This window comes from Phytophthora cinnamomi (assembly GCF_018691715.1).
Source record: "Phytophthora cinnamomi strain GKB4 chromosome Unknown Contig37, whole genome shotgun sequence".
Taxonomy (NCBI): Eukaryota; Oomycota; class Peronosporomycetes; order Peronosporales; family Peronosporaceae; genus Phytophthora; species Phytophthora cinnamomi.
In genome coordinates, this window is record NW_027150970.1 from 98,955 (window position 1) to 124,711 (window position 25,757).

At 54.3% G+C, this 25,757-nt stretch overlaps 1 protein-coding gene across 1 annotated transcript in view; it reads right to left on the minus strand.

Annotated features, from left to right (window-relative positions):
- Nucleotides 1-25,757, minus strand: part of IUM83_11775 (Zinc finger FYVE domain-containing protein 16) — a gene marked incomplete at both ends in the record, with an annotated part of 50,597 nt that overhangs the window by 22,466 nt on the left and 2,374 nt on the right. Inside the window, one exon of the mRNA XM_067936355.1 lies at nt 15,097-15,264. Within this exon, the coding sequence (XP_067792231.1) occupies nt 15,097-15,264 (168 nt within the window). The remainder of the gene's footprint in view (nt 1-15,096; nt 15,265-25,757) is intronic.

Consider the following 25,757-nt stretch of genomic DNA (forward strand, 5'->3'; position numbering starts at 1 on the left):
GATTTTACGGCAAATAAGACGTTTTTGGATACCTGTTAGGACGTGCCAACACACCGGTAACGTCAATAATAATATCATTTTGCATGGGGGATCGCAAACATAGTGGTCATAAATTCTCTGTTAAGCAATCCACGGATTGGGGAGAAATTGCTACTACACCTTTGCCAATCCAAGTTCGTGGCAGTGTAAAGCAAAACCAAGTGACCGAATGTAGTGGGTCTAACTTGACTCACTACTTTTGTCTACACATTGCGCTACGTGTATGAGGAAGCGTAAGTACTTAGTAATTACTTAGGTTAATTATATTTGAGTACACAAATATAATTTAAATCAAATAAAGACTCCAAGTAGCTAGTTTAAGGTAAAATGAGAACTGTATTATTTGTGAATTGATCTTCCTCCTAAATTTGCTAAAACTGTTTATCATCTATGAAAGGAATTGTCGTCGACTTCGACGACGACAATGAAGATATGGAGGGCGAGAAGGACTCGCCCTCAAAGCGCAAAGACTCAGTGTCGAGCGAATCGCTCGACCCTCATGCCAAGAACATTCGCCCGCGTGAAGGGGACGAATCGGATGTTTCGAGTTCGAAGCGTTCGCGAACTGAGAGCGATACCCCACTTGCTTCCGCTGGGGCTCTCAGTACTCCGTGCGCTGCAGCTGCAGCGCGCGATCCGTGGATGCCGTCTGCGTCCGAGATCACGGACCGGTATGGGATCTCGGTACCTCCGAATGAGGTGCCGCTGTACGTATGCAGCGCCATCAAAGATGACGCCGTGGCTGCCGAGCTGCACTTTGATGCGGAGACGCATCAATGGCGCGATTATTTCATCGGACGCTTCCATGACCTCCGATGGTTTCAAAGCAAGAAGACATCTTCTAGCAGCAAATTACCCGAGTGGCAGGCACTTTGTCAAAGCTGGGACGCTTTTGTTGAGAACTTCAACAAGAAGCCGAGTGCTTACCGTGATCGGATTAAGCAAGCGCGTGATCGCTTCGAGACGTACTCGAAGCGTGGAAAGTTGGAGCAACTCCACGTTGCTGCGGAGGAGGCTAATGTGCCGTGCGCTGTGCCCGAGGGCTTTCAGTGCGCGAAGTGCTTCCCAGGCACGGTCCGCTTGAGCGACCGCGACCTGAACGGGTACACGACGTTCCGTGTGCCCGAGAGTCTCAAAGAGCTCCGTGCTAAGTTCTTAGCACGTGAGGGTTCGGGCGCTAGTGATGTCCGCAGCGCTCGCGCTACTTCCGCTGCGCCAGCGCGTACTGCTCCTCGTACGCCCTCACCATTTCCGGAACGTCCTCCAGCAACGCATTCCACGGCTCCCATGTATCTTGATGGGGAGGAAATCCTCTCCACCGAATACGAAAACGAGCCCCTTGAGGGTTCATTTTCGGGATACTATGGTCAACAATCCGCTCAACAATCCAGCGGGTTGAGCCGCGGGCGTCACGGATCGGCGGTGGCGGGGGTGGGAACACGCCCCGGGTATGATCAGCCCCGTGCTGATCAGTATGCGCCTCTCCACGCCCGGGTGACCGCCGTGGAGCGTCTGCAGGGCGCTGAGTTCGCCGCCCTGAAGCAGAAGCTGGTGAACCAGAAGGCCCAAGTCGCGGCGGTCTCGCAGACCGCCTCGAATATCCAGGTCGAGTTGGGGACCCAGATGAAGGGGTTACTCCAGCGCGTCCGCGCGCTGGAGGAGAGACTGCTCGTCGCCGAGGCCAAGTCCTCCGCTTCTGGCTCGTCGCCGAGGCCAAGGCTTCGGGTCAGCCGAGCTAGATGGCTCGTGCTGCAGGTATGGCTTCAGCCGTGCGACGTAAAAGGTTGGATGGAGGCGCATGCTAGACGGTATGTCTAGCGTGTATGCGTTGCCGTGTCGTGCCAACACAGTGAACGGCCCGATGAAGCGCGGAGCAAGCTTGCTTGCCCCCGAAGTCCGAAACTGCCTGTTTAGGCAGATTTTGCGTAGCTAACAAAACCAATGAACTAACTTTGAATTCATTGGTGTTGCCTCTGCCCACATTGCTGCGTTCAGCTTCTGTAGGTCAACAGAAGCTGCTATTGCGTCTTGGGCAAACCGAATTACGGCTTGTCTTTTGGTGATGAAATTGATTGCATCCGATCTGAAGTCATTCAGCTCGCTCTCCGCTAGAGGCCCGGCCTCTGCGCGGTTCTTTGCGGTGTCTGCACCCTGCGCAGACCCGTGGTCGTTGGCCTTGTTGTTGGGGGAGTCTGCACCCTGCACAGACTCATGTGGTTTGCTCATTTTTGCAGCTGACACTGTGCAAGTGTCAGCGGTTTTCTGCGGCTGCTGTATTGCAGTCGTAGATCCTCCCCCACTTAAAGTGGGAGCCATCACTCCGAGTAAACTCGGTAGACGTGGATGTCGCATGGCATTCACGTAGAACGTGTATGCCCTGTCGAGGCATGCACTGAGTTATAGATGGCAAACTCTGCCATCGATAGGCACTCGCTCCAGTATTGGAACGAGTGAGCGTAGCTCTTCAAAATGTCGACGAGCACGCGATTCACGCGCTCGGTTTGACCGTCCGTCTGTTGATGATCCGCAGTCGACATAGAAACTTGGCTCCCAAGAAGTGTAGACACTTCTTGCCACAGGTGCGCTGTGAAGCGCGGGTCTCTGTCCGACACGATGTCGGTCGGCATGCCATGGTGTTTGAACACCATGTCGACGAACAGACGGGCCGTCTGCTTCGCGGTCACTTCTGCCGGTACCACAGCAAGATGGTACATCTTGCTGAAGCGGTCGACGAAGGCCACAACACCGGTATTCCCTCCGCTGTCCGGGGGAAGACCAAAGATGAAGTCCAAAGACATGGACTTCCAACACTCCGACGGGGTCGGTAGTGATTGTAACGGAGCCTGCGCGAATGGTGCAGGCTTTACGCGTTGGCATACCTCGCCAGCACGGATGTAGTTGCGCACCCACTTATACTGGTGGTGCCAGTAGAAGTCGCGCGTGAGAAGGACGTATGTCTTCTCACGTCCGAGATGTCCCGCAGTCGGGGCATCGTGATACTCGTACATGATCCTGAGTCGCAGGTCATGGTCATTTGGCACGACAACGCGATCCGCGTTGTCGTCGACTGCGTTGTAAAGTAGCAGTCCTTCGTACACACGAAAGCGGTGTGCACGCGCTCGAAGGTGCTTGGGCAGCTTCTGACGGGACTTGTCAGAAGGCGCTGTGCCATAGGCCAGCAAGAGCTTCGTGTCCGCGTCGTGCGCATACGCGGCCTTCACATCGTCCAACAGAGACGATGTGGGTTTGCTCGATCGCATGGCGTCAATGGCATTGACGTCAGCAGCTTCGGCATAGTCCGGCCGACGTGATAACGCGTCGGCCAGTACATTCAATCTTCCGGGTTTGTATTCGACCCGGAAGTTATACTCCGCAAAGAATGAGAGCCATCTCGCCATTCTTTGTGATATGTGTGGCGACTTCACTGCGGTACGCAGTGAAGCATGGTCGGTGTAGACCACAAATGGTCTACTCCCAAGCAAATACACTCGGAACTTTGCGGGTGCGTACTTCATGGCAAGGAGTTCCTTGTCATGCACCGGATAGTTGCGCTCAGCTGGCTTCAGCTGACGCGATTGGTAGTAGACGACACGATCACGGCCCTCGTGATCGTGCTGCATCAACGCGCATCCGATCGCGAAATCGGATGCGTCACACACTACGTGAAATGGGCGATCTTGGTCAGCCACTGCCAAGATCGGCGCCTCAGTCAAGCCCCGCTTGACTGCATCGAATACCTTTTGGCAATCGGTTGTCCAATTCCACACAGCTTCCTCCTTAAGAAGCTGTGACAGCGGGCGGATCTTGCCCGCGTAATCCTCCACGTACTTGCACAAGTACGTGGCCAAGCCAAGGAACTGCCTCAGTTCCTTGACACTTGAAGGCGTTGGCCATTTATTGATCACTCTGACCTTTTCCGGATTAGGGCGAACGCCATTTTTCCCTACGAGACACCCGAGGACGGGTATCTCGCTCGCCCCGAAGATACACTTCTTCAGGTTCGCGTAGAGCTTATGCTTTCGCATAAGCTCAAGTAGCTCGGAGATGCACCCTGTACATCTCTACGTCGAGTCTTCCCGTCCACAGCTCGGCTGTGGATGAACACATCATCGAAGTAGCTCGGTGCGAAGTCGCCCACCGAGCGCAACAAGTGCGGCACGCACCTGTTGAAGGTCGCAGGGGCGTTCTTAAGCCCTTGCAGCATTACTAGCAATTAGCAGAGCATGCCGCTTGGCGTGCTCCCTGTCGTGAGAGGGGTATCGCTCTCACGCTTTAGGATCTGATAGAATCTATCTCGTAAGTCGAGAGCACTGTAAACGGTGCTCCCGGTGGCCATCGCATCGATGATAACATCTTTTCGCGGTATCGGCGTCTGCGCCGGTACCGTCGCATCGTTCAGCTTGTTATACGCATGAACGATGCGCCAGCCGCCCTGTGGCTTCTTGACACAGAACGTCGGAGCACTGTGCGGGGACTTTGATTCCCGCACTTGTCCTGCTTTGCGACGACTTTCAAAGAAGTCGTCGATTGCTTTTACTTGTTCTCGCGGCAGTGGCCGCTGTCGCGTGACACAGTACTTCGTGCCCGGCACGAGATCAATCTCGTGCTGAATGCCCGTATCCTGCGGAAGCTCCGCAGGATTCTATTCCGGGAGTACGTCTTTGTACTCCCTCAACAATTCGTAATAGGGGCTCGACTTTAACGAGTCCCAGCCTTGTTCCTCGAAGCGCTCTCGCTTCGTCTTCGCACTGAGAGTATTTTTACTATCAGTGGTACTTCCCATGAAGAGCTGTCTCAGCTCTTCGCTCTCGCTCTCCGTTCTTTCGCTGTTCGGAAGAACGCAGACCTGCTCGATGCGTCCATCGTGCAAGTCGCGTGTGAAGCTCTTCCAGCTCATGGCTGGAAGCGAAGTCAACTCCGACGCCGTTGTCGGAGGATTAGCGAGTTCCATGTCACGATGCTGGAATCCAGTATCGGTGCGCGTCAAGACGCTTAGCGTCTCGACATCCGGCGTCACCGCCTCAGTCTGCCCAGCAGACGGTTCTCGTGGCGTCTCGGTCCCGGACCGAGACTTGGGCAGCGTTCTCCGCTTGCGCCGTCTTCTCGCTGCGCGGAACCAGGCTCCGCACAGTTGTTCTTCTGGTCCAGGCCCGGCCGTGGACAGTTGTTCGCCGGCGGACCCTGTCCGCGGGCGCGCGGTATCAAGCCCGGCTTGACCGCATTTTCCTTCGTGCAGCCCGGCTGCACGACAGCATGCAAATTGCGTCAGTGCGGTACGTTTGCAACCGTCCGCACTGTTTGCAGCGTCAACTCCCGGAGTTGACACGCCTTCGTCACCTCGACGCCATTCATTGGCGAATCCCCTCATAACCGAAGGTGCGTCGGCTCCCGGAGCCGACGCGTCGTCGTCGACCTGATCTCTTCGAGTCAGGGACTGTCCCGTACACGCTTGAACGTGGGTACTGGATCCCGGAACCGGTACATTTTTTTCTTCTGACGTCGGCAGCATTGCCGACGTTGGTCTCACTTGTGCGCGCCCTCGCGCACTTCCTGGGCACTCCGGGACAGCAGCATAAAGCGCTGTCTCGACCGGTGAGCCGCGCGCACCTTCTGGTGCGTGCGCTGCGGTAACAGGGCCATCGCTCTCTGTTCCGCAGCCGTGGCCGAAGCGCTCGAGCATGCGCTTCTTCCAGTCTATCACCGGATCATGCCGTGCAAGCCACTGCATGCCCATTACCACGTCGAACTTATTGTCCAGGTCCAGGACGATAAAGTGTTCGACAAACACTCGTTGTTTGTACGAGAAGCGCACGTTCACGACGCGTTTCTCGGTCTTCACGATAGCACCTGTTGCTAGTCGAATCTCCTGAAGACTTCGAGGTACATTTACCTCCTCTGTAACGGGGTTACACGAACAAGTGGCTACAAGTCACTTGTGATTTTAACAGATAAAATATCTGTTAAAAGTTTTAGATACTTCCTCACCTTGGTGTAAGTCAAACCAATGGATACATTGAAGTGGGCCACCACAATGAGTGGACCACACATACCCAAAAGATCCTATTGGTAGAAAGCAGCATCTTTCTACCAATTAGAGACGTGCATGTTGGCGGGGCTCTGACAGCCAGCCACTGTCAATTCCTTTCATAGATGGTAAACAGTTTTAGCAAATTTAGGAGGAAGATCAATTCACAAACAATACAGTTCTCATTTTACCTTAAACTAGCTACTTGGAGTCTTTATTTGATTTAAATTATATTTGTGTACTCAAATATAATTAACCTAAGTAATTACTACGTACTTACGCTTCCTCATACACGTAGCGCAACGTGTAAGAAAAAGTAGTGAGTCAAGTTAGACCCACTACACCTGGTAGCACTTTGTAGTCCGTCCAACGACCGACTGCTTGACGTTCGTACGAGGTGTACGAACGCGGAGCCGAAAACCACATGAGCACGGATGTGCCCATGCAGAGCCCCAACACGCCTGCAACGCATGTTGCACGCGCTGACCGCTCCCACCTGTCTGACCCGAGTGGGAAGCCCTCCAACGACTATCAACAGTCATTGGAGAAGCGGCGATAGCTACGATGCTGCGTACGCTATCGCCAACGGAGCAACATGGTGTTGCTCTGGGGTTCATCATGAAGGAGCAACGTGATGCTGCTTCCTCAGTGACGGCGTCGTCAAGGACGACACCGCGTGCTCAATCATTGAAATTGAGCGTAAGCAATTATGTAGGAAGAGAGGGCGAGCCTCTCCTCCGGTGGCTTGTCGAGCTCGACACAGCCATAGCGGCTCGACGCATCGTCGACCCGCTATCGAAGGTCGCGTTCGCCATGTCCTACCTTGGCGGACGCGCAAGGAGTTGGGCGTATGGACGCCGACTCTCCGATCCTACGTGCTTCAGCACGTACGAAGTGTTCAAAGAGGAGCTCAAACAAGCGTTTGAGCCCCCGCAAAACGAGTTCCGGTCGAGGGCGGAGTTCCTCGACCTTCAGCAGGGTAAGCATGACGTCCATGCTTACGCGCAGCGCGCACGATATTTGGTATCAAATATCGTGACTAACCCGATTGACGAGGCGGCCAAGGTCGTCACGTTCATGAAAGGACTTAGAGATGGGCCCGTGAAGACCTATCTCTTCCGAGAGTACCCGAGTACTCTCGAAGCTGCGATTACCCTCGCCATGCAAGAAGAGTTCAGCCTGCAGCAGGCTAAACTCCATGTAAATGTACCGAGGCCGCAACCGCGCCCGGTAGCGAGGACGGGAGGTCCAGAACCAATGGGCCTCTCGAACGCAACAACTGTTGGATACCAGCAGCAGGGAGGCAACGTGCGATGCTTCCGTTGAGGAAGGATCGGTCACTTTGCACGGGAGTGTACAACTCCCATGCCCCCTGGAGGTGGCCGTCGTGGCGATGCTAGGCATCGCCGCAGACCAACAAAAAACGCGAGCATCCAGTAGGCGCGGGGCACCCTACTGGTAATGCAGTCGCGCGTGCCGACATCGGGCACGCGACACTGAGGACTGCAGCCCCCAGTGAGACCAGCTCTCACTGCAAGAAACAAGATGACAGGCCGAACCTAGTCATCCTGAAGGTTTACTCGAAGAGAGCGAGTGACTCTCTTCGAGCTTTGGTAGATTCAGGGGCGTCGAACAACTTTGTTCGACTACGAAGCCTGTCGAGACTTGACTTCGAGGAGGTAAATGTACCTCGAAGTCTTCTGGAGGTATGACTGGCAACAGGTGCTATCGTGAAGACCGAGAAACGCATCGTAAACGTGCGCTTCTCGTACAAACAACGAGTGTTTGTCGAACACTTTATCGTCCTGGACCTGGACAATAAGTTCAACGTGGTAATGGGCATGCAGTGGCTTGCACGGCATGATCCGGTGATAGACTGGAAGAAGCGCATGCTCGAGCGCTTCGGCCACGGCTGCGGAACAGAGAGCGATGACCCTGTTACCGCAGCGCACGCACCAGAAGGTGCGCGCGGCTCACCGGTCGAGACAGCGCTTTATGCTGCTGTCCCGGAGTGCCCAGGAAGTGCGCGAGGGCGCGCACAAGTGAGACCAACGTCGGCAATGCTGCCGACGTCAGAAGAAAAAAATGTACCGGTTCCGGGATCCAGTACCCACGTTCAAGCGTGTACGGGACAGTCCCTGACTCGAAGAGATCAGGTCGACGACGACGCGTCGGCTCCGGGAGCCGACGCACCTTCGGTTATGAGGGGATTCGCCAATGAATGGCGTCGAGGTGACGAAGGCGTGTCAACTCCGGGAGTTGACGCTGCAAACAGTGCGGACGGTTGCAAACGTACCGCACTGACGCAATTGGCATGCTGTCGTGCAGCCGGGCTGCACGAAGGAAAATGCGGTCAAGCCGGGCTTGATACCGCGCGCCCGCGGACAGGGTCCGCCGGCGAACAACTGTCCACGGCCGGGCCTGGACCAGAAGAACAACTGTGCGGAGCCTGGTTCCGCGCAGCGAGAAGACGGCGCAAGCGGAGAACGCTGCCCAAGTCTCGGTCCGGGACCGAGACGCCACGAGAACCGTCTGCTGGGCAGACTGAGGCGGTGACGCCGGATGTCGAGACGCTAAGCGTCTTGACGCGCACCGATACTGGATTCCAGCATCGTGACATGGAACTCGCTAATCCTCCGACAACGGCGTCGGAGTTGACTTCGCTTCCAGCCATGAGCTGGAAGAGCTTCACACGCGACTTGCACGATGGACGCATCGAGCAGGTCTGCGTTCTTCCGAACAGCGAAAGAACGGAGAGCGAGAGCGAAGAGCTGAGACAGCTCTTCATGGGAAGTACCACTGATAGTAAAAATACTCTCAGTGCGAAGACGAAGCGAGAGCGCTTCGAGGAACAAGGCTGGGACTCGTTAAAGTCGAGCCCCTATTACGAATTGTTGAGGGAGTACAAAGACGTACTCCTGAATAGAATCCTGCGGAGCTTCCGCAGGATACGGGCATTCAGCACGAGATTGATCTCGTGCCGGGCACGAAGTACTGTGTCACGCGACAGCGGCCACTGCCGCGAGAACAAGTAAAAGCAATCGACGACTTCTTTGAAAGTCGTCGCAAAGCAGGACAAGTGCGGGAATCAAAGTCCCCGCACAGTGCTCCGACGTTCTGTGTCAAGAAGCCACAGGGCGGCTGGCGCATCGTTCATGCGTATAACAAGCTGAACGATGCGACGGTACCGGCGCAGACGCCGATACCGCGAAAAGATGTTATCATCGATGCGATGGCCACCGGGAGCACCGTTTACAGTGCTCTCGACTTACGAGATAGATTCTATCAGATCCTAAAGCGTGAGAGCGATACCCCTCTCACGACAGGGAGCACGCCAAGCGGCATGCTCTGCTAATTGCTAGTAATGCTGCAAGGGCTTAAGAACGCCCCTGGGACCTTCAACAGGTGCGTGCCGCACTTGTTGCGCTCGGTGGGCGACTTCGCACCGAGCTACTTCGATGATGTGTTCATCCACAGCCGAGCTGTGGACGGGAAGACCGACGTAGAGATGTACAGGGTGCATCTCCGGAAGCTACTTGAGCTTATGCGAAAGCATAAGCTCTACGCGAACCTGAAGAAGTGTATCTTCGGGGCGAGCGAGATACCCGTCCTCGGGTGTCTCGTAGGGAAAAATGGCGTTCGCCCTAATCCGGAAAAGGTCAGAGTGATCAATAAATGGCCAACGCCTTCAAGTGTCAAGGAACTGAGGCAGTTCCTTGGCTTGGCCACGTACTTGTGCAAGTACGTGGAGGATTACGCGGGCAAGATCCGCCCGCTGTCACAGCTTCTTAAGGAGGAAGCTGTGTGGAATTGGACAACCGATTGCCAAAAGGTATTGGATGCAGTCAAGCGGGGCTTGACTGAGGCGCCGATCTTGGCAGTGGCTGACCACGATCGCCCATTTCACGTAGTGTGTGACGCATCCGACTTCGCGATCGGATGCGCGTTGATGCAGCACGATCACGAGGGCTGTGATCGTGTCGTCTACTACCAATCGCGTCAGCTGAAGCCAGCTGAGCGCAACTATCCGGTGCATGACAAGGAACTCCTTGCCATGAAGTATGCACTCGCAAAGTTCCGAGTGTATTTGCTTGGAAGTAGGCCGTTTGTGGTCTACACCGACCATGCATCACTGCGCACTGCAGTGAAGTCACCACACATATCACAAAGAATGGCGAGATGGCTCTCATTCTTTGCGGAGTATAACTTCCGGGTCGAATACAAACCCGGAAGATTGAATGTACTGGCCGACGCGTTATCACGTCGGCCGGACTATGCCGAAGCTGCTGACGTCAATGCCATTGACGCCATGCGATCGAGCAAACCCACATCGTCTCTGTTGGACGATGTGAAGGCCGCGTATGCGCACGACGCGGACACGAAGCTCTTGCTGGCCTATGGCACAGCGCCTTCTGACAAGTCCCGTCAGAAGCTGCCCAAGCACCTTCGTGCGCGTGCACACCGCTTTCGAGTGCATGACGGATTACTACTTTATAATGCAGTCGACGACAACGCGGACCGCGTTGTCGTGCCAAATGACCATGACCTGCGACTCAGGATCATGTACGGATATCATGATGCCCCGACTGCGGGACATCTCGGACGTGAGAAGACATACGTCCTTCTCACGCGCGACTTCTACTGGCACCACCAGTATAAGTGAGTGCGCAACTACATCCGTGCTTGCGAGGTATGCCAACGCGTAAAGCCTGCACCATTCGCGCAGGCTCCGTTACAATCACTACCGACCCCGTCGGAGTGTTGGAAGTCCATGTCTTTGGACTTCATCTTTGGTCTTCCCCCGGACAGCGGAGGGAATACCGGTGTTGTGGCCTTCGTCGACCGCTTCAGCAAGATGTACCATCTTGCTGTGGTACCGGCAGAAGTGACCGCGAAGCAGACGGCCCGTCTGTTCGTCGACATGGTGTTCAAACACCATGGCATGCCGACCGACATCGTGTCGGACAGAGACCCGCGCTTCACAGCGCACCTGTGGCAAGAAGTGTCTACACTTCTTGGGAGCCAAGTTTCTATGTCGACTGCGGATCATCAACAGACGGACGGTCAAACCGAGCGCGTGAATCGCGTGCTCGTCGACATTTTGAAGAGCTACGCTCACTCGTTCCAATACTGGAGCGAGTGCCTATCGATGGCAGAGTTTGCCATCTATAACTCAGTGCATGCCTCGACAGGGCATACACCGTTCTACGTGAATGTCATGCGACATCCACGTCTACCGAGTTTACTCGGAGTGATGGCTCCCACTTTAAGTGGGGGAGGATCTACGACTGCAATACAGCAGCCGCAGAAAACCGCTGACACTTGCACAGTGTCAGCTGCAAAAATGAGCAAACCACATGAGTCTGTGCAGGGTGCAGACTCCCCCAACAACAAGGCCAACGACCACGGGTCTGCGCAGGGTGCAGACACCGCAAAGAACCGCGCAGAGGCCGGGCCTCTAGCGGAGAGCGAGCTGAATGACTTCAGATCGGATGCAATCAATTTCATCACCAAAAGACAAGCCGTAATTCGGTTTGCCCAAGACGCAATAGCAGCTTCTGTTGACCTACAGAAGCTGAACGCAGCAATGTGGGCAGAGGCAACACCAATGAATTCAAAGTTAGTTCATTGGTTTTGTTAGCTACGCAAAATCTGCCTAAACAGGCAGTTTCGGACTTCGGGGGCAAGCAAGCTTGCTCCGCGCTTCATCGGGCCGTTCACTGTGTTGGCACGACACGGCAACGCATACACGCTAGACATACCGTCTAGCATGCGCCTCCATCCAACCTTTTACGTCGCACGGCTGAAGCCATACCTGCAGCACGAGCCATCTAGCTCGGCTGACCCGAAGCCTTGGCCTCGGCGACGAGCCAGAAGCGGAGGACTTGGCCTCGGCGACGAGCAGTCTCTCCTCCAGCGCGCGGACGCGCTGGAGTAACCCCTTCATCTGGGTCCCCAACTCGACCTGGATATTCGAGGCGGTCTGCGAGACCGCCGCGACTTGGGCCTTCTGGTTCACCAGCTTCTGCTTCAGGGCGGCGAACTCAGCGCCCTGCAGACGCTCCACGGCGGTCACCCGGGCGTGGAGAGGCGCATACTGATCAGCACGGGGCTGATCATACCCGGGGCGTGTTCCCACCCCCGCCACCGCCGATCCGTGACGCCCGCGGCTCAACCCGCTGGATTGTTGAGCGGATTGTTGACCATAGTATCCCGAAAATGAACCCTCAAGGGGCTCGTTTTCGTATTCGGTGGAGAGGATTTCCTCCCCATCAAGATACATGGGAGCCGTGGAATGCGTTGCTGGAGGACGTTCCGGAAATGGTGAGGGCGTACGAGGAGCAGTACGCGCTGGCGCAGCGGAAGTAGCGCGAGCGCTGCGGACATCACTAGCGCCCGAACCCTCACGTGCTAAGAACTTAGCACGGAGCTCTTTGAGACTCTCGGGCACACGGAACGTCGTGTACCCGTTCAGGTCGCGGTCGCTCAAGCGGACCGTGCCTGGGAAGCACTTCGCGCACTGAAAGCCCTCGGGCACAGAGCACGGCACATTAGCCTCCTCCGCAGCAACGTGGAGTTGCTCCAACTTTCCACGCTTCGAGTACGTCTCGAAGCGATCACGCGCTTGCTTAATCCGATCACGGTAAGCACTCGGCTTCTTGTTGAAGTTCTCAACAAAAGCGTCCCAACTTTGACAAAGTGCCTGCCACTCGGGTAATTTGCTGCTAGAAGATGTCTTCTTGCTTTGAAACCATCGGAGGTCATGGAAGCGTCCGATGAAATAATCGCGCCATTGATGCGTCTCCGCATCAAAGTGCAGCTCGGCAGCCACAGCGTCATCTTTGATGGCGCTGCATACGTACAGCGGCACCTCATTCGGAGGTACCGAGATCCCATACCGGTCCGTGATCTCGGACGCAGACGGCATCCACGGATCGCGCGCTGCAGCTGCAGCGCACGGAGTACTGAGAGCCCCAGCGGAAGCAAGTGGGGTATAGCTCTCAGTTCGCGAACGCTTCGAACTCGAAACGTCCGTTTCGTCCCCTTCACGCGGGCGAATGTTCTTGGCATGAGGGTCGAGCGATTCGCTCGACACTGAGTCTTTGCGCTTTGAGGGCGAGTCCTCCTCGCCCTCCATATCTTCATCGTCGTCGTCGAAGTCGACGACAATTCCTTTCATAGATGATAAACAGTTTTAGCAAATTTAGGAGGAAGATCAATTCACAAACAATACAGTTCTCATTTTACCTAATCTAAGTCACTTGGAGTCTTTATTTGATTTAAATTATATTTGCGTACTCAAATATAATTAACCTAAGTAATTACTAAGTACTTACGCTTCCTCATACACGTAGCGCAACGTGTAGGCAAAAGTAGTGAGTCAAGTTAGACCCACTACAGTGCAAATGGAAGAGATTCCTGACGTTTTGATTCCAGCAAAATGGTACGACATGAAGGTTATGAATTTCCATAAGGATCCCACAAAAGCGATGACGTACCGTTCCCACTATGACGCTACTGTGAAAGCCTTTGCCGCGCTCGGTATGCATTCGAAGGCGAAGACACATGCTGCCCGTGGGTCAGGGGCCAGAATGGCTGAGCTTGCAGGGGCTACAGAGTCATAGATCCGGCGGTTAGGACGGTGAGAATGCTTCAGCAATGGAGGGGTGTTACGTCAGTGCGTTGCCGAGGGAGGCTATGCGGTCGCTGGATCGGTATCCACCTGACCGTCGCACGTTCTACCTTGAACGTGCATCGCTAACACTACCCGGTAGCCTCCAGCGGGCCGTTTTTCCGTTTGCCGAAAACTATATGGCGGCATACACGCAGTTGTCAGCACCTCATATATCAACTGGGGGCTTTTTATATTTATTACTGTAGCTGCGGGTGGTTGTTCTTCAAGATGCCGCGCTGCTCCGCGATCTGCATCCGGCACACAAGTTGTGGACTTGCTCTCCTTTCGACGATGAGTTCGATGCATTTGCAGTCAAGTTGAAAACCAAATGAAAACAGAGAAGTCACCTCAAACAATGCATTTACACGAGGTGGTTCCTGACTTAATGGAGCACCTAAGTCAACAGCACCAACAAATACTTGCACACATCGACAACAAAATCAGCGAAGTTGGATCGTCGGTATTAAATATGAAACAAGCATTCACACAACTTACCTCAGGATCAACAGCCCTCCGTCTCAGCGTTGACTGGGGTGCTTCAGTCCCTGCGACGCGTCCTCCAGAAGCCCATCTCATCCAGCGCAGGCGCCCCCGACGTACAAGCTGCTGCGGTCGCTGAAGACCGTACATCAAGTTTGGCAAGAATGGTCGGCGAGGATACACGGTGGTCCTGCAGTAAGAGACCTGGAAGAAAGACATGGCGCAGCTTGGCGCAGCAATCCTTAAAAAAAAACGCTTCTTTTTCCGTTGAAAACGTACTACTGATCGCATAATTATCCTAACAGAGCAGCAGAATATAAGTCCAGAACAAGCGGTATACACGTTGGAGAGTCAACGCACACAAACACAACTTACACTGAAAGCATTGAGCGACAGCATGAGAACGAAGCAGTAGCAGCAGCTACAGAGCAAGCATTAATTAGATACCGCACACACGAATACTAATATTATATATACCAATTGCCCACTTACATCACACGTCCTGGCTACAGCAGTGCACGCAACACGTTTCCATGACCATGTCATACGTTATAGTAGCTGCAGTATCACTCCGACACCGAAACACATCGTCATGTCAGCTGCCCCGCAACACGCTATCATGGCTGCAGCTACAACGCAAGCGGCAATTAGCTGTCAGAAGCACTACTAGCAATATTACACAGTACATACCCATCGCGGTGTCGAGGCCGCAGGCCAGCATGAGCAGCAACACCGGTGTGGACGAGAGCGTCCGATGCCGTCCATCGCAGCCGCATACTTCAGCCCTGCAGCACGCGACCGCCAGGCATGCACGCCATGGCAACTGCCACCACGGCTCAGCCAAGTGTCGCCTCCAGGCCTCGCCTCCAAGCCTCACCTCTCTGTTCACCAGGATACCACCTCCCGGCACAAAGCTGGCCACCGCCACCGCCACGCCCTCGCCGAAGCGCCGACTCACACCGAACGCCAGCATCTCATCGATCACGCGGCTGCAGGCGTCGCACACGCGGCAGTCCTCCTCTACCAGCTTGCTCGGCGTGATCTCCTGCGCTCGAGATCGCAACAGTCAGTACATTACAATACCCCTCCAGGCCTCTGTGCAGTCTAAGGACCTGCCTTGTAGATGAACTTGGTGCTGCTGCCAGAGCAGCCGTCGCAGACCACAGCCTCGCAGCGTCAGTAGTGGTGGCGGCGCGGCCGAGTGCCGTGTCTGGCCGCACCGCCAGCGCCTGTCCGCCATTTCTTGCTGGCCTTCTCGACCTCTTTTCTCTTTGGCGACTGAGAGCAAATATTAACCAATGAGTTACAGTGACTATAACTGCAGTTATCATGCAATGGAACTTCAGACAACTACTGTTATCCGAGGGACGGGTCGGGGACGAGGCAGGGACGAGACGAAGACGGTGCCCCCATTCGACTTCCGATAATAACAATTACCGCCATGTACATTGTAGCCGCGGCGGTGGATTTTATGGTGGGTCCCAGTTGAGTGACACGGTACCGCTGCGCTCCGGCCAACGCTAAACACAAAAAAGGTGCAGCTAGTTGGAATTGAACCCGCGACCATATCATTGTGGGTTGGCCACCATCGGTAGCCATGCACAGGTCGCATTAGACCATTGTTCAAGTGCCAGCACACGTTCTGAGCTATTCGCACCATTAAATTTGATTGGCTCAACGAAACAGGTACACCGTACCATTTTGGCTGGTTGGAGTTCCGGAGCGCCAGTTTTTCAGAACACCAAAATTTGCCGTGCCAGCCGTATTTGTGCCAGAGTGCTATGGACGACGAAAACGCAGCACTCATTGCTGCGGTGACTGGCGCATGTGCGAGCACCGCCATGATTGTCGCAGTAGACAAGCGCAGCATGCGCGCCCCGCCGTCACGAACCTCGACATTTCGGAACACACATTTAGAGGAAGCCATGAACGCAACAAGTACAAACTGGCTTCATAAGAAGCTAAGGATGGATAAGGTGTCCTTCATTCGCATTTACAAGGTTCTACGTGATACTTGGCCCCACAAACCCGCTGCAAACAGCCGTACAAAACTGATTAAGAGGGCAGCCTTGACAATTAATTACTTAGCTCAAGGATGTACAATGGACGCCACCGCATCGATGCTTGGAATCTCGAGACCGCGGGCTGTGGTGTATATCAACGACACATTAGACGTGTTGAACGAATTAGCTTCTTGCTATGTTGTTATGGGACTGCCGAGCGATAGACCTGAAATCGAAAAGGGTTTCGAGGTTATTTGAGCGGTCGACGGAACGCCGGTGAGAATCCTGCGGTCCCGCGACCTTGAGGGCTGGTATTGCAGGTTTTTGTTTCTGCAGTCAATGTGCAAGCCGTTATGGACCATCGCGGTTACTTTCGGTCAATATCAATTCGAGCGGGGTCTACTAATGATCTGTCGCTGTGGAATGGTTCCGATGTGAGAAAGCGGTAAGTTCTTTTTGTTAATTGAAACGCTGTGATTCTAAAATATTCACATACTCTCTAGATTGTCGTCTTACATGCAACCAGATAAACACTTGCTGGCGGAGGCAGGTTATAAAATCTAGGCACATTTGTTAACCCCGTTTCCAGCGTCGGAGGCGGTGGATAACCGTTGCAAGCGGATATACAATCGAGTACAATCTCGTACCAGAATTGTGGTTGAATGCGCTTTCGGGCGCTTAAAATATCGATTCAGGGTGTTGTTAGGCAAGCTGGAGCAGAAATCCTCATCACGTATTTGCGAGGTGGTAATTGGTTGTGCTGTTCTGCACAACCTTCTTGTTCGTGACTCAGTCGTTATGGATATCAAACATACAACATACTACTCGCAGGGATTTCACATATTGAACTCCATGTATTAATCTTCTACTTGCATCGCGTAGATTCGGACCTTTTGCCTACGATCAACAATCTACAGTGGATAAGCACTACTTTTCTTTCTCCAGCAACCGTTGCAGCAGCTACAGTTGCAGTTCTGGAAACGGCGCGTATCTTGCTGCTGGGCTTGTAAAGCGCGGGTTTGGTGCTCCATCGCTGCGACGAGAGCCTGGAAATTCTCATCGCTTGTAGAGCGACTGCCCACAGTCGTAGCAATAGCCGTCATACCCGTTTCCATCGCATGGGCTAGCTTTGCAACAGGTACAACCTTACCATGAGCTCTCGCGTTGTCGGTGGTATCGCTACTCTCCTCTAAGTTCTTCTCGTCCGAGCTTTTCGCTTCCATGTCGCCGTTCGTGTCCGCGAGGACATCACCGCTTAACCCTTCTTTAGATGAAAAATCATCAATGAGAATAGCCCAAAGCTGATCGTCAACCTCTTTTCATACGGAGTGATTGTATCCTGTCTTCTTCATTTCGCGTTTCTCCTTCTGGTAGAGGCACTTCCGCTTCTTGTACCTGATTAAAAACAAAGTCCATAATCGACTAGCTTAGATTAAATTATGAGTACACTGTCAGCATTCCGTTACCTGGTCTTGCGTTATGACCACTCCCAATGTCTGCGAGAGAACGCTGGCGAAGAACTGCCATGCCAAGGCTGTCTTGATCTTTGTATCTGCCGAGTCAATTTGGAGGAATCTCATTGTGATCATATACAGAACTGATCAGATCTATGAATAGTTTTTTTTTGCATAATGCAAATGGGAGGGCACTTGAGCATAGCTAGCGACGGCAAGAATTACAGTGAATGCACAGGTACCGCACGAATAGATGGCAGGCAAAAGGCAGATATATGATTGAGGTTAGCTGGTCTACAGGCTTATATCCGTGCTAACAGTGGTTACATTTACTATCTGCAGCAGCAGATGACGAAGCAACAGGGCCCGACTCCGTAGTGTTTTCCAACTCCTCCGGCAGATCAACCCGCGTTGGGCAGCACGATAGTCTCGCGCGTTAAGCGGCGAGCGCGTCCCGCAAAATGTCGACCAGTTGCTGAACATAGTCAGCCGAAATCTGCTTGATGACTGTCACAAATGTAGCCATTGAAGGGTGTGGGGTAGGGAAGCGAGTATTGAGAACGCGATTAAAGCGTTCTAGCGGATTGTTTGTTCGCGCTAATAGCTCGTTATCCATCCCATGAGCATTCCAAAGCTCGGCAGAATAGCCATCAACTCACGTTCGTTGAAAGTACTCCCAAACCTCGTGCCACTTAGGCAACGAATACTGAATTCCTTGCTCAGCCCAACGGCGTTTCATTTCCAGCTGAACCCACGCAATACCAAGCAACTTGACGTGATCAGGGTTGGCCACAGTCAACATATCGATGAATCCTCGAGTCATCGCAACATTGCACTCGTCATCAGGAATAGCGTTTCATCGCACGTCGCAGGGCTTGCTTCACGTGAAACAAGCAGCCTAACACGATGGCATCGCGGAACTGTTTTTGCCCTGCGTCAACCAACGCAGATTCGATGTCGCAGATAATCTCAGCTGGGCTCAGCTGCTGGTCAGTAGCTTGCACGACAAAATGTATCATATCCCAATACGCGTTGCCGGTGCGCGATGTACTTAGAATGTAGAACACCGGAACAAAGAGGTCGGACGCACGGTCATGAACCATGAACTCCACACATTGTTGGGATTTGGTTCGAACACACCTAAATGTGTCATCAATAAAAAGAGACACATTATTGTAGCGCAGCAGGTTCAGCAACACGGGGGGCACCCAGCCGAGCAAGCGTGTTGGGCGATTCACGGCTTGAGGGTTGGCGGAAACGAAATGGAATTGGAAAAAGGAGACCGATTCGTTAAGAGCTAGTGATAGGGGTGGAATTTCCACTGAACCATGAACGTCACCACTGTGGTGGTGAGACTTTGCTCGAAAAACACGTGTAATAACCTGAGCCTCAGAAAGTCCGGTCGTCACCTTCTTGTTATCATTCCCGTAAAAAATACTGCACAACTCCTGCCATATTTGACGTTCCAACTGGGCAACATCGCTAATAGCCAGTGTACCCACCATCTCCTTCATGTCTTCCTGGACATCAACCAGACCGCTAGCGACGCGCTCGTTTCGGCAGGTGCGCGAGCGCACACTGGAATAGCCCATGCAGTCAATGCGAAACTCCACAGTCCCCTTTCACCCAGAACGAACTTAGAGCAACGGAACGAGATGTTACGTGACGATGCCGACGCGCGCGTGTATTTGTAGCCTTGGTAGAAACACGTCGTGCGCTCCTGGCGGGGCTCCGATGTAGTGGGTCTAACTTGACTCCCTACTTTAGCTTACACGTTGCGCAACGTGTATGAGGAAGCGTAAGTACTTAGTAATTACTTAGGTTAATTATATTTGAATACACAAATATAAGTTAAGTAACAAAAGGATTCCAAGTGACTTAGATTAGGTAAAATGAAAACTGTATTGTTTGTAAATTGATCTTCCTCTAAAAGCTGCTAAAACTGTTTATCATCTATGAAAGGGTTGGCAGCGGCTGGCTGTCAGAGCCCCGCTAATATGCATAATCTCTGATTGGTAGAAAGATGCTGCTTTCTACCAATAGGATCTTTGGTATGTGTGGACCACTCACTGTGGTGGTCCACTTCAATGTATCCATCGGTGTGTCTTACACCAATGTGAGGAAGTATCCAAAACGTTTAACAGATAACCTATCTGTTAAATTCACAAGTGGCTTGCAGCCACTTGTACGTGTAACCCCGTTACACCATCCCCCCTATAGGTTAGACGCGCGGGGTCCCCGCACGTCAATATTTGGAATTGACCATTCGTCAATTCTCCGCGTTTGGAGAAGAAATCCGCGCTCATTCAACGATGAGCGCGCCTCAGAAGAAGTCCGCAAAGTCGATGGGGAGTCATCTCTCCATCGACGACTACTTCGAACGCCAGAAGGCGAAGTACGGTGACGTCGTCGACTTCGACGACGACGATGAAGACATGGAGGGCGAGGAGGACTCGCTCTCAAAGCGCAAAGACTCAGTGTCGAGCGAATCGCTCGACCCTCACGCCAAGAACGTTCGCCCGCGTGAAGGGGACGAATCGGACGCTTCGAGTTCGAAGCGTTCGCGTACTGAGAGTGATACCCCACTCACTTCAGCTGGTGCTCTCAGTACTCCGCGCGCTGCTGCTGCAGCGCGTGATGTTAAAGCTCAAGGCTCTCCGCGCGCTGCGCCTGTAGCGCGCGATCCATGGATGCCGTCCGCGTCCGAGATCGCGGACCGGTTTGGGAACTCGGTACCTCCGAATGAGGTGCCGCTGTACGTATGCAGCGCCATCAAAGATGACGCTGTGGCTTCCGAGCTGCACTTTGATGCGGAAACGCATCAATGGCGCGATTACTACATCGGACTCTTTCATGAGCTCCGATGGTTTCAAAGCAAGAAGACCTCTTCTCGCAGCAAAGTGCCCGAATGGCAGGCACTTTGTCAAGCTGGAACGCCTTTGTTGAGAACTTCAACAAGAGGCCGAGTGCTTACCGTGATCGGATTAAGAAGCGCGTGATCGCTTCGAGACGTACTCGAAGCGTGGAAAGCTGGAGCAACTTCATGTTGCTGCTGAGGAGGCAAATGTGCCGTGCGCTGTGCCCGAGGGCTTTCAGTGCACGAAGTGCTTTCCAGGCGCGGTCCGCTTGAGCGACTGCGACCTGAACGGGTACACGTCGTTCCGTGTGCCCGAGAGTCTCAGAAGAGCTCCGTGCTAAGTTCTTAGCACGTGAGGGTTCGGGCGCTAGCGATGATCGCAGCGCTCGTGTTACTTCCGCTGCGCCAGCGCGTACTGTTCTTCGTACGCCCTCACCATTTCCGGAACGTCCTCCAGCAAGACGTTCCGCGGCTCCCATGTATCTCGATGGGGAGGAAATCCTCTCCAACGAATACGAAAACGAGCCCCATTGAGGGTTCGTTTTCGGGATACTATGGTCAACAATCCGCTCAACAATCCAGCGGGTTGAGCCGCGGGCGTCACGGATCGGCGGTGGCGGGGGTGGGAACACGCCCCGGGTATGATCAGCCCCGGGCTGATCAGTATGCGCCTCTCCACGCCCGGGTGACCGCCGTGGAGCGTCTGCAGGGCGCTGAGTTCGCCGCCCTGAAGCAGAAGCTGGTGAACCAGAAGGCCCAAGTCGCGGCGGTCTCGCAGACCGCCTCGAATATCCAGGTCGAGCTGGGGACCCAGATGAAGGGGTTGATCCAGCGCGTCCGCGCGCTGGAGGAGAGGTTGCTCGTCGCCAAGGCCAAGTCCTCCGCTTCTGCCTCGGCTCCTGCCGAGGCTTCGGGTCAGCCGAGCTAGATGGCTCGTGCTGCCGGTATGGCTTCAGCCGTCCGACGTAAAAGGTCGGATGGAGGCGCATGCTAGACGGTATGTCTAGCGTGTATGCGTTGCCGTGTCGTGCCAACACAGTGAACGGCCCGATGAAGCGCGGAGCAAGCTTGCTTGCCCCCGAAGTCCGAAACTGCCTGTTTAGGCAGATTTTGCGTAGCTAACAAAACCAATGAACTAACTTTGAATTCATTGGTGTTGCCTCTGCCCACATTGCTGCGTTCAGCTTCTGTAGGTCAACAGAAGCTGCTATTGCGTCTTGGGCAAACCGAATTACGGCTTGTCTTTTGGTGATGAAATTGATTGCATCCGATCTGAAGTCATTCAGTTGCTCTCCGCTAGAGGCCCGGCCTCTGCGCGGTTCTTTGCGGTGTCTGCACCCTGCGCAGACCCGTGGTCGTTGGCCTTGTTGTTGGGGGAGTCTGCACCCTGCACAGACTCATGTGGTTTGCTCATTTTTGCAGCTGACACTGTGCAAGTGTCAGCGGTTTCTGCGGCTGCTGTATTGCAGTCGTAGATCCTCCCCCACTTAAAGTGGGAGCCATCACTCCGAGTAAACTCGGTAGACGTGGATGTCGCATGACATTCACGTAGAACGGTGTATGCCCTGTCGAGGCATGCACTGAGTTATAGATGGCAAACTCTGCCATCGATAAGCACTCGCTCCAGTATTGGAACGAGTGAGCGTAGCTCTTCAAAATGTCGACGAGCACGCGATTCACGCGCTCGGTTTGACCGTCCGTCTGTTGATGATCCGCAGTCGACATAGAAACTTGGCTCCCAAGAAGTGTAGACACTTCTTGCCACAGGTGCGCTGTGAAGCGCGGGTCTCTGTCCTACACGATGTCGGACGGCATGCCATGGTGTTTGAACACCATGTCGACGAGCAGACGGGCCGTCTGCTTCGCGGTCACCTCTGCTGGCACCGCAGCAAGATGTACCATCTTGCTGAAACGGTCTACAAAGACCACAACACCGGTGTTCCCTCCGCTGTCCGGGGGAAGACCAAAGATGAAGTCCAAAGACATGGACTTCCAACACTCCGACGGAGTCGGTAGTGATTGCAGTGGAGCCTGCGCGAATGGCGCAGGCTTTACGCGTTGGCATACCTCGCCAGCACGGATGTATTTGTGCACCCACTTATACTGGTGGTGCCAGTAGAAGTCGCGCGTGAGAAGGACGTATGTCTTCTCACGTCCGAGATGTCCCGCAGTCGGGGCATCGTGATACTCGTACATGATCCTGAGTCGCAGGTCATGGTCATTTGGCACGACAACGCGATCCGCGTTGTCGTCGACTGCGTTGTAAAGTAGCAGTCCTTCGTACACACGAAAGCGGTGTGCACGCGCTCGAAGGTGCTTGGGCAGCTTCTGACGGGACTTGTCAGAAGGCGCTGTGCCATAGGCCAGCAAGAGCTTCGCGTCCGCGTCGTGCGCGTACGCAGCCTTCACATCATCCAACAGAGATGATGTGGGTTTGCTCGATCGTATGGCGTCAATGGCATTGACGTCAACAGCTTCTGCGTAGTCCGGCCGACGTGATTACGCGTCGGCCACTACATTCAATCTTCCGGGTTTGTATTCGACCCGGAAGTTATACTCCGCAAAGAATGAGAGCCATCTCGCCATTCTTTGTGAAATGTGTGGCGACTTCACTGCGGTGCGCAGTGAAGCATGGTCGGTGTAGACCACAAATGGTCTACTCCCAAGCAAGTACACTCGGAACTTTGCGAGTGCGTACTTCATGGCAAGGAGTTCCTTGTCATGCACCGGATAGTTGCGCTCAGCTGGCTTCAGCTGACGCGATTGGTAGACGACACGATCACGGCCCTCGTGATCGTGCTGTATCAACGCGCATCCGATCGCGAAATCGGATGCGTCACACACTACGTGAAATGGGCGATCTTGGTCAGCCACTGCCAAGATCGGCGCCTCAGTCAAGCCCCGCTTGACTGCATCGAATACCTTTTGGCAATCGGTTGTCCAATTCCACACAGCTTCCTCCTTAAGAAGGCTGTGACAGCGGGCGGATCTTGCCCGCGTAATCCTCCACGTACTTGCACAAGTACGTGGCTGCCAAGGAACTGCCTCAGTTCCTTGACACTTGAAGGCGTTGGCCATTTATTGATCACTCTGACCTTTTCCGGATTAGGGCGAACGCCATTTTTCCCTACGAGACACCCGAGGACGGGTATCTCGCTCGCCCCGAAGATACACTTCTTCAGGTTCGCGTAGAGCTTATGCTTTCGCATAAGCTCGCGAAGCTCGGAGATGCACCCTGTACATCTCTACGTCGAGTCTTCCCGTCCACAGCTCGGCTGTGGATGAACACATCATCGAAGTAGCTCGGTGCGAAGTCGCCCACCGAGCGCAACAAGTGCGGCACGCACCTGTTGAAGGTCGCAGGGGCGTTCTTAAGCCCTGTGGCATTACTAGCAATTAGCAGAGCATGCCGCTTGGCGTGCTCCCTGTCGTGAGAGGGGTATCGCTCTCACGCTTTAGGATCTGATAGAATCTATCTCGTAAGTCGAGAGCACTGTAAACGGTGCTCCCTGCCATCGAATCGATGATAACATCTTTTCGCGGTATCGGCGTCTGCGCCGGTACCGTCGCATCGTTCAGCTTGTTATACGCATGAACGATGCGCCAGCCGCCCTGTGGCTTCTTGACACAGAACGTCGGAGCACTGTGCGGGGACTTTGATTCCCGCACTTGTCTCTGTTTTACGACGACTTTCAAAGAAGTCGTCGATCGCTTTCACTTGCTCTCGCGGCAGTGGCCACTGCCGCGTGACACAGTACTTCGTGCCCGGCACGAGATCAATCTCGTGCTGAATGCCCTTATCCTGCGGAAGCTCCGCAGGAATCTCTTCCGGGAGTACGTCTTTGTACTCCCTCAACAATTTGTAATAGGGACTCGACTTTAACGAGTCCCAACCTTGTTCCTCGAAGCGCTCTCGCTTCGTCTTCGCACTGAGAGTGTCTTCACTCTCAGTGGTACTTCCCATGAAGAGCTGCCTCAGCTCTTCGCTCTCGCTCGCCGTTCTTTCGCTGCCTGAAAGGACGCAGACCTGCTCGATGCGTCCATCGTGCAAGTTACGCGTGAAGCGCTTCCAGTTCATGACAGGAAGCGAAGTCAACTCAGGCGCCATCGTCGGAGGACTAGCGAGTTCCATGTCACGATACTGGAATCCAGTATCGGTGCGCGTCAAGACGCTTAGCGTCTTGACATTCGGCGTCACCGCCGCAGTCTGCCCAGCAGACTGCTCTTGTTGCGTCTCGGTCCCGGACCGAGACTTGCGCAGCGTTTTCCGCTTGCGCCGTCTTCTTGTTGTGCGGAGCCCGGCTCCGCACAGTTGTTCTTCTTGTCCAGGCCCGGCCGTGGACAGTCGTTCGCCGGCGGACCCTGTCCGCGGGCGCGCGGTATCAAGCCCGGCTTGACCGCATTTTCCTTCGTGCAGCCCGGCTGCACGGTAATGCGTCCTTCGCCGGCAGACCCTGTCTGCGGGCGCGCGATATCAAGCCCGGCTTGATCGCATGAGCGCTTCGTCGTGCAGCCCGGCTGCACGACAGCATGCAAATTGCGTCAGTGCGGTACGTTTGCAACCGCCCGCACTGTTTGCAGCGTCAACTCCCGGAGTTGACACGCCTTCGTCACCTCGACGCCAATCATTGGCGGAGCCCCTCATGACCGAGGGTGCGTCGGCTCCCGGAGCCGACGCGTCGTTGTCGACCTGACCGCTTCGGGTCAGGGACTGTCCCTTACACGCTTGAACGTGGGTGTTGGTTCCCGGAACCAACATATCTTTTTCTTCTGACGTCGGCAGCATTGCCGACGTGGGTCTCACTTGTGCGCGCCCTCGCGCACTTCCTGGGCACTCCGGGACAGCAGCATAAAGCGCTGTCTCGACTGGTGAGCCGCGCGCACCAGCAGGTGCGCGCGCTGCGGTAACAGGGCCATCGCTCTCTGTTCCGCTGTCGCGTCCGAAGCGCACGAGCGTGCGCTTCTTCCAGTCTATCACTGGATCATGCCGTGCAAGCCACGGCATGCCCATTACCACGTCGAACTTATCGTCCAGGTCCAGGACGATAAAGTGTTCGACAAACACTCGTTGTTTGTACGAGAAGCGCACGTTCACGACGCGCTTCTCGGTCTTCACGATGGCACCTGTTGCCAGTCGTACCTCCAGAAGACTTCGAGGTGTATCTACCTCCTCGAAGTCAAGTCTCGACAGGCTTCGTAGTCGAACAAAGTTGTTCGACGCGCC